Below are 12,082 nucleotides of genomic sequence, written 5' to 3'. Positions count from 1 at the left end.
CCAAATCCAAGTTTTCTCAACATTTCTTTCATCTTCAATTAAACCTTTCTTCATTTAAAGACGGTCTCCAATTTCACACCACACAGTATATAACAAAGCACAGAAAAAGTGACACTTTATTGTAATTATTTGCTTTGCAGCTTTTTCCCCCCATGTTACCTGTATATACCAAATACATATCATAATGGACACTCAAAAAATGCTGAGTCAATAAATGAAAATGAATATCAACAGTTAGTGTATCTATCAATTCCATCATAACATCTAAATTTCAAAGTAATTAATTGAAAATGTTTACTTACCAATAAATGAGATTATTCAATGATATATGTAACTTACAAAGTATATAATAATTAAATTATATCTTTAACTATTTAGCTAGAACCACGAAAGCCCTTAAATATCAAGCCTTTCTTGAAGCAATAAGGATTTATATAGCTTCTTCATAAGTTTTAAAATAAAAATCCCCATATGTATAATTTATAACATCTTTTATTCACTCAACAAATATTTACATACAAGTTATTACTCAAACCATCCATTCCATTTATTCTTGAGAAAGAAATCTCTTTCTCATTTCCCAGACCGCCCTCAACATTTTTTGCTCCACTGCTGCCAACAGTGTACAAAATACTGTTTCCTTCCTTACCAACACTCGGTATTAATTTTTTAAAAATAATTTTTTTTTGTGGGGGAGCCTGGATAGCTCAGTTGGTTAAGTGTCTGACTTTTGATTTTGGTTCAGGTTATTATCTCAGGGTTATGAGATCAAGTCCCACATCCAGCTCTGCACTGAGCAGAGAGCCTACTTAAGATTGTCTCTCCCTTTCTCTCTCTCTGCCCCTCCCTATCTGCTCATGATATTCATCTCAAAAACACAAACAAACCTGTTTTTCATTGTGAAATGAATACAGAAGATGTAAATGTACAACTTAATGAATTGGTATAAAATGAACACGTGTATTAGGTCAAGATACTGAACACTCACAGTAACCTTGCAAAGAAATCCATTAACGATTGGTGTGCAGATAAAGGAAATACACGAGTGAAGGGGTGAGGTCCTGACTTGAATCAGATTAAATAACTGCAGACTTGTGATTTTTGTTATATAAATATTCCCACTATGACTGAATTCAAGCTCAGGCTAGCAATGGTTTTAACACCCAGGTTGTAAAATCCCTAAATATTTAATAATTGGCTATGCACCAGCTTGTTCCAGCATACTAAAGTCCTCACCCTACACCAGTCCTCAGCTCTGAGCCATACCTTGATCACATGCTTCAGCTCCATACCATCCCATTAGAGACAGCCATTATCTTAGTAATAATTTTCTTACTTTCATTTAATGAAATTGAACAAGTTTTATATTATCTTAGTGAGCATTTTTTTTAATTGTAAGGATGAGAGTAATAATAGTGCTTATGTCACAGGGTATTTTATAAGAACTAAACAAAGCAATACATGTTAAAGGAATTAGAATGGTGCCTGATCCATTTTAATTATAAGTATTCAGTAAATGTTAGCTATAATTACTATTTTCAGACATGGTACAATGTAAAGAGGATATTGCAGAAGAATACACACATATGTATGAGTCTTATTTATATACATAATATGAATCCTTATTTTATAAAATAGAATAAACAGATATTTTACAAATATAAAAGTGACATAAATCACAAATGATACTATTTATGTAAAGTACAGAAGGCTAAACAGTCAATTGCTTAGGAATACACATATAAATAGCAAAGTAGTAAAGCACACTAAAAAGTAATAAGCATTCAAGTAAGGAAAGGCATAATAAACATAAAAGAAAACATGAAACAAAATTGAGCATAGTGTTATCTATGGCTGGGAATGGGAGGAAGATAATGACCAAAGATAGGTAAATACAGGTTTATGGTAATATCCTTTCAAGTTTGGTGAGACCCATATGAGGTTTATTACATATTTACATATTTGCATTTATGATGTATTCAAAATAGAACTTTGAAACACCTATAATTTGAAGCATCTACATGTAGGCATGTGTAAGTTGGTGTTTGTATGAACAGAGAAAAAGAGGTAGATGAATGTAAGACTGGTCATACTGGCTCCTTGGGAGATAAGTAAGTTTTTATTTATAAACCTTTTTATTATTCTACTTGTTAACTAAGATCATGTATTACTATGGTACCGTATTAATATAAAAAGTTTTTTATAATGCACCTGACAGAATAATAATTTTAAAAGTGTTAAATAAGAGCTAAAGCCAAAAGACCCTACTTCTCAAGTCAGTGCCTGCAAATGAAACATTACTATGAAAAGCTAGTGTGTACAAATTATCTTTACAGTGTCCTTAAAAGAAAAAGAAAGCATTTCAGTTCAAAATGGTATTGAAAAAAGTTGTTATGTAGAAAGCTGTGTTTCAAGTAAAATCCTCACATTTCACTAAATATCGAAGTTAATTTCAGATAGACTAAAAGGTTAAATTAAAAAGATACATTAAAAATAATAAATAAAAAGATTCATTAAAAAAGAATAACCCAGGGCGCCTGGGTGGCTCAGTGGGTTAAGCCACTGCCTTCGGCTTGGGTCATGATCTCAGGGTCCTGGGATCGAGTACCGCATCGGGCTCTCTGCTCAGCAGGGAGCCTGCTTCCTCCTCTCTCTCTGCCTGCCTCTCTGCCTACTTGTGATCTCTCTCTGTCAAATAAATAAATAAAATCTTTAAAAAAAAAAAAAAAAGAATAACCCAGAGGCGCCTGGGTGGCTCAGTGGGTTAAAGCCTCTGCTTTGGCTCAGGTCATGATCCCAGGGTTCTGTGATCGAGTCCCTCATTGGGCTCTCTGCTCACGGGGGAGCCTGCTTCTCTGTCTCTCTGCCTGCCTCTCTGCCTACATGAGATCTCTGTCTGTCAAATAAATAAATAAAATCCTAAAAAAAAAAAAAAAAAAAAAGAATAACCCATAAAGAAAAAGAAATTCTCTTCCAGGTTCTTGGAACTTTTCTTTAAAATATATGTATTTGGTTTCTTCCCTCCCCTCTCCTTGAAGAAGCCAGAGCCAGCCAGGCTTGAGGGTCTAGGGATGGGAGAAAAAAAGCAGAGGACAAGGAAACACCAGATGCTGGCAGGGCTGAAGAGGCAACTAAGTCTAGCAGGAACTTCAGGGTCAGAGTGAGGAGACAAAATGAGCTACTAGTGTGGTCAGCAGCGAAGAAACAATCAGGTCTAAAGAGGTGACAAGGATCAGCTAGAGTTAGAGGTGAGGGGATGGTCAGGACTGACTGGCAATGTCTAATCTGAGAAGGTGATGGCGCACATGTCAAAAAACTGCTTCATAAACTAGAATAAGCAAATATATAAATACATTATTAAACATCACCTAAGGCAGATTTTTTTCACTATCGAAAGAAGAAAGCTATAAATATAATAAGCTTAAGGCTTCTCTGAACCATGTGTTTTTAAACTGGAAAGGAAGGTTTCTATGTATAAACCTGTATTTCCTAGATCCATGCAGAATCACTAGAAGCAATGCCACTCAAAGAGCAGTAAGTACAACAAGCCCACCAAACACCTAAATCTTGGTTTACAAAACCCACATCTACCACAACAAACCAGGGCTCAGGACTGGGTAAATATAAAATGAAGCAAAAACATCTTGCGGCAGAGAGCTAGTACTATATAATTATAAACATCTGTCTTAAAGAACCAAAATCTCATGTGAAGGTCTCCTACAAGCCAAATGTGGGACAACCTTAAATCCAATAAATAATGATAAAATCCACGGGATAGTTGCTGGGCTAAATCCATTAAGCCTAAACATTTCTCAAGTTTCACTAAAACAAACCATATCTATTCATTTACATACTGTCTATGTCTATTTTTGCTATACACTGGCAGAGTTGACTACCTGTAACAAAGCCCCAATGACTTCCCAAGCCTAAAATATTTCTGTGTGGCCCTTTGCTGAGAAAACGTGCCAACTATCAATATAATACACAGAATAAAACAACTCCATAAAATTTGTGTTGATATAAAATGAACAAATAAATGGAAGAGGAAAAAATACGTTCCTTCTTATAGAATTCAAACAATAAATGTCTTAGAAAATATTGCCATTTAGCAGCAATCATAATAAAGATCAATTATGGCAAGAGTCACTGATGAACAAAAACCAGGAGGCAAAGGTTTGTTGAAGAACAGGATATTTACACAGTCTCAATGTATTTCTCTACCAAATACTTATTATTCCAAAAGAGAAAGTAGTTAATTTTATAATGAAGAAACCTGGCAAACACCACACTAATCAAATGAGCAAAATCAATATCCCCAGTAATAAGACAACTCGGTGTCATGTGCCTCTTGACATGATATGATGCGACAGAACTGGTATGACTTCTAAGTGACTCCAACCAAAAATAAAAAACCTGGATCACCATGAGCAAATATCAAACAAATCCAAATTAAGGGACATTCTAAAAAGTAATTTGTCTGTGTTCTTCAAAAATATCAAAGTCATGGAAGACAAAGAAATACTAACAAAAAACTATTCTATATTGAAGAATATTAAAGTGACAAGGCAACTAATGCAATATACAATCCTTGACTAGGATTCAGTGGGAAAAAAAAAGATTAAGGATATTATTGGAATAATTGGTAAAATTTAAATGCGATCTTTGGATTAGATGATTGCATTGTATTAATGTTAATTACCTCATTTTAATGGTTGCCCTTGGTTATCTAAGACTATGCCTTTTAGAACACAAACTGTAAACTATTTAAGGTAATGCAGTATCACATCTATAATTTATTCTCAACTGATTCAGAAAAAATATATGCATGTATATATGACTATATTACATAAAAATGGAGAATGAGAAAGTCTACGTGGTAAAATATAAAATACTGGAAAACATGGTGGGAATATGGTAATTCTCTGTATAACTCTTGCAACTTTCTATAAATTAGAAATTCATTTTCTTTTTCTTTTTTTTTTAAAGATTTTTATTTATTTGTTAGAGAGAGAGATACAGAGCGCAAGCACAGGCAGACAGAGTGGCAGGCTAGAGGCAGAGGGAGAAGCAGGCTCCCTGCCGAGCAAGGAGCCCGATGTGGGACTCGATCCCAGGATGCTGGGATCATGACCTGAGCCGAAGGCAGCCGCTTAACCAACTGAGCCACCCAGGTGTCCCAGAAATTCATTTTCTGAAGCAGAAATGAATATGTATGAATATATGATCTGTTTGGGGTAAAGAAACTATTAGAGTACAGTGTTTTAAAAAGGTGTTGAATCACATAGATATGGTTCAAATTTTAGTTCTGTTACTTTGTACCAGCTTTCAGTTTCCAAACTGAAGATATAACAGTGATACTGACAATTTAGTACATAGTCCAATGTGTATGAGGTAAACATGTCTATGCATATATAATTACATTATATATAAATGACTACATAAAATAAACAGGATATTTAGTGTAGATTCAAACTCATGGTGAACATTCAGTAAATTTTAGGCATTATCAAGACTAAAAGCAACCAAAAAGTCATGAATGACAGAATAATATACCAGATTGCAAATCACACAATTTTTAAAGTCCTATCAATAAAAGGCATAACATAACCTAATAAATGAAAATTAAAGTAGTGAAATGTTATTTTCCCTTATTAAAAAGATTTTTATGAAACAATACTTTTCAACACTATTGTTATTAAGCTTAGAAAAGCACTCTCCCATACTACATAGTTATTCTCTCAGTAATTTTAAACAAATCAAAGATGGAAGTAAATGATTATATACAAAGGAATAGATCACTGTTATTTATAGGATCAAAATTTTAGAAACATGTAAATGGTACATTCTTTTAGATTACTATGTAGAGTCAAGAAGAAAACAGAAAAAGATCAAGAAAATCTCAGTTCTGTAAGAGTTTAAATATTTCACATATTTAATACAATGAAAAACAGTGTAAGAACATACACCAAGCTTGTAACAGTTCTTATGTCCGGGGTTGGGTTATGTATATTTTTTTTCTCCATCATTTTATTTTCTATGATGAGTATATATTTTTATATAATTAGGAAACTGGTGATTTTTTTTATTTTTATTTTTTAAGATTTTACTTATTTTATTTTAGGGAAAGAGAAAGTGAGCACACCCATGCACATGTACATGAGCATGGCACAGGGAGAAGCAGAGACCCCCAAGCAGACTCTGCACTGAGCACGGAGCCAAAGGCAGAGCCCAATCTCAAAACCTCAAGACCATAGCTTGAGCTAAAACCAAGAGTCCGATGCCCAACTGAGCTACACAGGCACCCTGGCAATATTTTTTAAACAATACAATGAAGTATTAAATTAGTTTCTACTACACTTACATTAAAGGGTAAAGTTTGGGGGAAAAACATAAAGAAAGGTAACTATCTCAAAGGGTTGAAACAACAGTATTAGAACATCTGGCCAAAATCAACTTCAGCTAATTTTAATATTACAAATATATTTTCCTGAGCACAAAAAGCAATCAGCTAAAAGGTAGAATATTATTTTTTACCCGCCTTTATTATAAAAATAACGTAATATTTCAGAACTATAAACTTCTCTACCACAAAAAAATTCTCAATATACAAGGTTACATTAAGAAAGACAGTAGTTCAGTGATATTTTTATAACTCTGCACTTCTGGTGCCTATAACAGTACTCAGGATATAGAACAGTATTAGTACAATGAATGAGTGGTAGTATTATACTTACCTAATCCTTTAGGTGTAATGCCACTACTGTCAGCAGGATTAATGACCCAGTAATAATATTTCAATGTGTGCATTAGCTGTAATACTGTTCCTACTCTGCGTATGGTGGTGTAAATGGTAGCAGTTCCAATAAATTCAGCCGACAAGTAAGTGTATAGGGAAAGCTGAACCTAATACAGAATATTAACAAAGCATTAAAATAAATTTAAAATGCCTCAAGAGTTTATATTATATACATACATTCTAATTTAAATGCAAATTAGTAAAGGCCAAGAAAGAACCATTTATTATGAGGTTAAAAATAACTATTTATTAAATAGTATTTATGTTTTTAAACAAAAATAATATGCAGCCAACACATTCTAAGAAAACTTATTTTAATAAAGATAATCTGCAGCTATTAACAACGAAATAATTTTAAATGAGTTAATAGATCAAAAGTAACTGATAGGAAGATTAAATTATTTTAAAAGTTACCTAATCTAAAGCCCTTAATGAAAATATATTTCAGCAGCTCAAAGGTACAGAACTAACATGAGTCAGCTATATCACATTTGGAAAAAATATACACAATCTTATATCCTAAGAGTTAATATAATTCCAAATTTTCTTAACCCACTGTCAAAGTATCAGAATCTAACCATGTAAGTAGAGAGATAAGTCTAACAACTTGTTTAAAAAGTGAACAAACTTAAAGTTTGAGCTTAGCACCACAACTAACATGCTGAACAATAATAAAAGTCAGACCCTTTATAAATTAAGCAAAGTTATGTGGAATCTGAAAACCATAAAAGGCAGCCCACTCTCATGAAGAATATCACTCCATTACTGATTTCCACTAGAGTATAACAGGGTTAAATTTAGGTATGCAAAATTCAAAAAAAATTATGTTGATATATAAAAAACAATGTATATGTTTATTTTAAAACAAAGAAATTTACAATCATGATATAAACTCTGTATTCACAATATAAGCAATTTTCAGTCACAGTGATTGTAATTATCATAATATAATTAGTTGCCTATTACATTCTCTTTTCTTAGTCTTAATAATCAGTGTACCAAATTCTTTCTTGGAAAGATATGAAATACAACTACTAACTTCAGAATGCAGTTATTGTATCAATATAATAATTTTCAGTTATTTTAATATTTATATATTTAATATTTAGTTGCTGATTCTAGTAACACAACTATTTCAGGTTGACTATACGATACGCTGAAAAAATCCAAATGCTTTCCACTGCATAGTTTAGATCATATTATTAATATTACACTAAAATAAAATGAATGAGAATGAAATTTATACCTTTGCAGGTGTATGTATCCAGATGGCTGGGTTGAATAAAATATGATCACAAAGCTGCTTTAGCAAAGGTGCTCCATGAGATAAACCATCAAGGTATTTTGCAAAGGATAAAAATTGCTCCAGGACAGCTCTAGTTATATGAACTCTTGATGACTAAAGAAAAAGAAAAGATTTTCAAGCTAAAAATACTCAGAATATAAAATTTTAAGACTGCTGACATAATAAATACATATGAATTTTTCATAATGCCATACCTAATAATTTAAACATACTATAAAACCATATATTTCTTTTGCTATTCAAAACTTAATTAAATTCAGAAACATTAGCTTTTAAGATAATTTTCTGAATGACAATTTGTTACCTGAAGCCCTTTTCAGAATAACTGCAGATAAGTAACTCAGGTTAAATAATTCCACTCTCAACACAAACTAAAGAAATAAAATGTTATGAATAAAACAACGTGCTCCGTGCTCCGTGCTCAGTGCAGAGTTTGGTTTCAGACCATTTTTATATAAATTGACTAAAGGAGAGATCTCAAAAGAAACTGAAATGGTATAAAACTTATTATAATGATAATACATACACACACACACACACACACACCACAAGATACTAGGAAAGAGAAGTGCTTTCACAAAATCCAAAACAATGGGTAAATAAATTGACTCCACCATTCCACTGAATCATTTCTTCATAAAGTCACAAATGAGTTGCACACGGATAAATGCAATGCATCTTACTTAGCATAAACCTTTCAACCTAGCCATGGTATGAAAAGTACATCTTACTTTCCTGGAAATACTGCCCCTTTGGCTTTCATGATCCTCAAATTCCTACCCAGTGCCCTTTGGTTCAAAGATGGGAACTGCTGAAACTTATTTATTTGGTTTCTCTTCCCATAAAATCATTCTCTCTCAATGATATTTTATGTTTCCACAGCTTCATATAGCATATCTCTTTGCTAAACACCCCCAACATGATTTTCAACTGCCAGTAAGCAACCTACTACCAATGCTATTTAGATAAATGACAGACCTCCCAAAATTAAAACCAAATCTAAAAGTTGCATTGTCCAATAGAGAAGCCACTAGCCATGTATAGCTACTGAGCCTTGTAATGTGGCCAGTCCTAGGTGGTAAGTGTTATAAATACGTGCAGACTTGAAGATTCAGAATAAAAAATAAAGCAAAATATCCTTTATAATTTTTTAATTGAGTATATATTGAAGTTATAATATTTAGGATATATAAGGTTAAATTATATACATTATTAAAATTAATTTCACTGGTTATGTTTTACTAGAACTTTTTAAATAACACATGAGGCTTGCATTATATTTTGAATGGAAAATACCACCTTCAAGTATAATTTCAGATGAAAATATTATAGAGGAAATGCTGTTCTTTAAAAGCCAATAATCCTGATTTGACTGTCAAAAATATATTTTACTAAAATGTTTTCTTCCTCATCTAGTGATCCTTTTTGATACTCCCTAGGATAAAGAACCATCTACCACTCAACCCCAGAGCTCAGGTCACATCACACTTTCTCTCCACTATCCAGCGACTAAAGTCCAAGTATCACTATAGGATAATTAAGGTCTAAAAGAGTTTAAATTGTCTTACCAATTTTACTTCCCATAGGTTTACTTAACAATGGCAGCTCAATAACTTTCTCATAAGCATGCTATGCATTTCACACTTCTACACAAGGTATCACAAACTCATATAATCACAATATTCAAATAGTTAACAGTGTATGCCTTTAGGGTAGGAGGCCATAAACAGTAGTGAGAACTGCCCAAAGTACCTAAAGGAAATAAAATTCATAACTAGAAAAAAAATAAAATAAAAAATTCTTTAAAAATTCAAAACTAGAAAACTTTTCAGTGAGCCAAACAAAGTATTTCTTTGGGTAAATTTTGCTTGCACAACAGCAGTTTGCTTCATCTGCTTTCTCTACTATGTCCCCTCAACTTGTAAAACCCTTGCATCCATTTCCTTCTTTAAAGGCAGAGTCAGGACTTTTCATTTAGTCATATGGAAAATATGCAAGTTGAGTACTTACTATTTGCCAGGGACTCTCCTTGGCACTGTGGAAAGAATAGTTAACAAAACTGAAAAACTCCTGCCCTCACAGAACTCAAATTCTATGGGAGGAGAGGACAGGGACATAGTATTACATAAAAAAGTAAAATATGTAACAAGTTAGACGTCAGTAAGTGCACGAAAAAACATAGAGGATAGCAAATTTGTGGAAGAGTTACTAGGAAAAGGATTTACTGAGTAGGAACCAATTAGTTTTAAGTATGATAAGGCTAGTAATGATTTTTTATTACTATACTTGTATGTTTGACAAAATGCCAGTGGTAAGTAGATAAGCAATATTCCCACAAAATTCAAACCAAGCCTAGAAGCATAACTTTACATGAAAATTTAATAAGAAGATAGAAAAATGATCCTAACAATGAGCTGAATCATTAAAGCAGGGGATGGAAGACAAAAGCAAATAAATATTTAAGTAAAGAGAAAAATCAAAGCTTGAACACTCACTTTAAAGAAACTTTAATAAAAATACAATACTTTAAAATTCTAAAACATTTTATTTGTAGGTGAAGAAAATTAAAACAAGAGATCAACGGTTATATAAAGCTTTAGCCCCTCCTTTATTAGGTATAATTTGACAAAGTTTATAATTACAATGATTATAAATGTCTTTTTATTCAGTAATAATGACTTTAAGAACATTATCTGATAAATTCTACTTTTATGCTTAAAACGCTGAAATAAAACAGTCAGATCATGTTCCTAGATAAACATTTTTGGAGATTAGATTTTATCCTATAAAATTATCATGTGTTGGGGTGCCTGGGTAGCTCAGTCCATTAGGCGTCTTAAACTCAGGTCATGATCCCAGAATTGTGGAAGCCCTGCATTGGGCTCCTTACTCAACAGGGAACCAGCCTCTCCCTCTCCCTCTGGCTGCCACTCCCACTGCTTGTGCTCCCGACCTCGCTCTCTCTCTCTCCTCTTGCTGTCAAATAAATAAATGCTTAAAAAATAAAAATAAAAAAATAATATTGTTGTGTTTATAAAGAATACTAAAGAAATATAAAATCAGATTGGCCATTATAAATATATTCATTTGAGGAAGTAATTCATAATTTGAAAACAAGTTTTTAACTTGCTGTGTTTATAAAAGGATATCCTGGAAGCATCACATGAGGTCTTCCTTCCACTTTAATAAAAAAGTATCAGTTTTTTTTCATAGCAATTAAACTCTTAGGTGGTAGTTCTTATTCTAAAATTGATATTTAGGAAATTAACCTTTCCAAACTTGTTGTTTCTTATTGGCCTACTCAAAAATCCAATCAGGCAGAAAATTAAAGTTCTCTCCAATAGCATGTTATCTTTACCATAAGTAGTACTTCTTCCTTCTGCCTTCCATTACTGTTAATTATTCATATATCTTTCTTTCTTGTAATAAAATATGATATATCTTATTCATCGTTTTTTCTGTCTGGTACCTGCCATAATCCTCAGCAGATATTTAACTGAATTCATGTTAAATTTAAGAACAGAGTAAGAATAGGACAGATAAGACAAAACACTGATTAGGAGAAGATAAAAGATGTCCAACTCTGTTTTAAAGTGTTTAGTTCACAAGATTGCTTTAAATTTTTTTTATTTTGATATTTGCTTTCATTTCTCAAATAAAGCTATTTTAAAAAGTTATATTTGGGGATGCCTGGGTGGCTCAGTTGGTTAAGCAGCTGCCTTCAGCTCAGGTCATGATCCCGGCATCCTGGGATCGAGTCCCACATCGGGCTCCTTGCTCCGCAGGGAGCCTGCTTCTCCTTCTGACTCTGCCTTCCACTCTGTCTTCCTGTGCTCGCTCTCGCTCTCTCTCTCTCTGACAAATAAATAAATAAAATCTTTAAAAAAAAAAGTTATATTTGTCTAATTGATAGTTACAAATCTGTAAAATGCATGCTCTGAAATTAAAACTATATGACATTACTTTTGTGTGATAACTGA

At 32.6% G+C, this 12,082-nt stretch overlaps 1 protein-coding gene across 6 annotated transcripts in view; it reads right to left on the bottom strand.

Moving 5' to 3' along the window:
- NBEA (neurobeachin) overlaps positions 1–12,082 on the bottom strand; it is a 667,546-nt gene that overhangs the window by 497,783 nt on the left and 157,681 nt on the right. For all 6 annotated transcript variants that reach the window (XM_082700384.1, XM_082700385.1, XM_082700381.1 and 3 more), the window contains 2 exons: positions 8,043–8,195; positions 6,735–6,903 (listed from right to left, as the gene is read on the bottom strand). In XM_082700384.1, the coding sequence (XP_082556510.1) occupies positions 6,735–6,903; positions 8,043–8,195 (322 nt within the window). The remainder of the gene's footprint in view (positions 1–6,734; positions 6,904–8,042; positions 8,196–12,082) is intronic.

The sequence above is a fragment of the Mustela nivalis genome (genome assembly GCF_964662115.1).
Source record: "Mustela nivalis genome assembly, chromosome: 15".
In the NCBI taxonomy this organism is placed as follows: Eukaryota; Metazoa; Chordata; class Mammalia; order Carnivora; family Mustelidae; genus Mustela; species Mustela nivalis.
The sequence above is the reverse complement of the archived record's forward strand: the minus strand, read 5'-3'. Positions and strand labels throughout refer to the sequence as shown.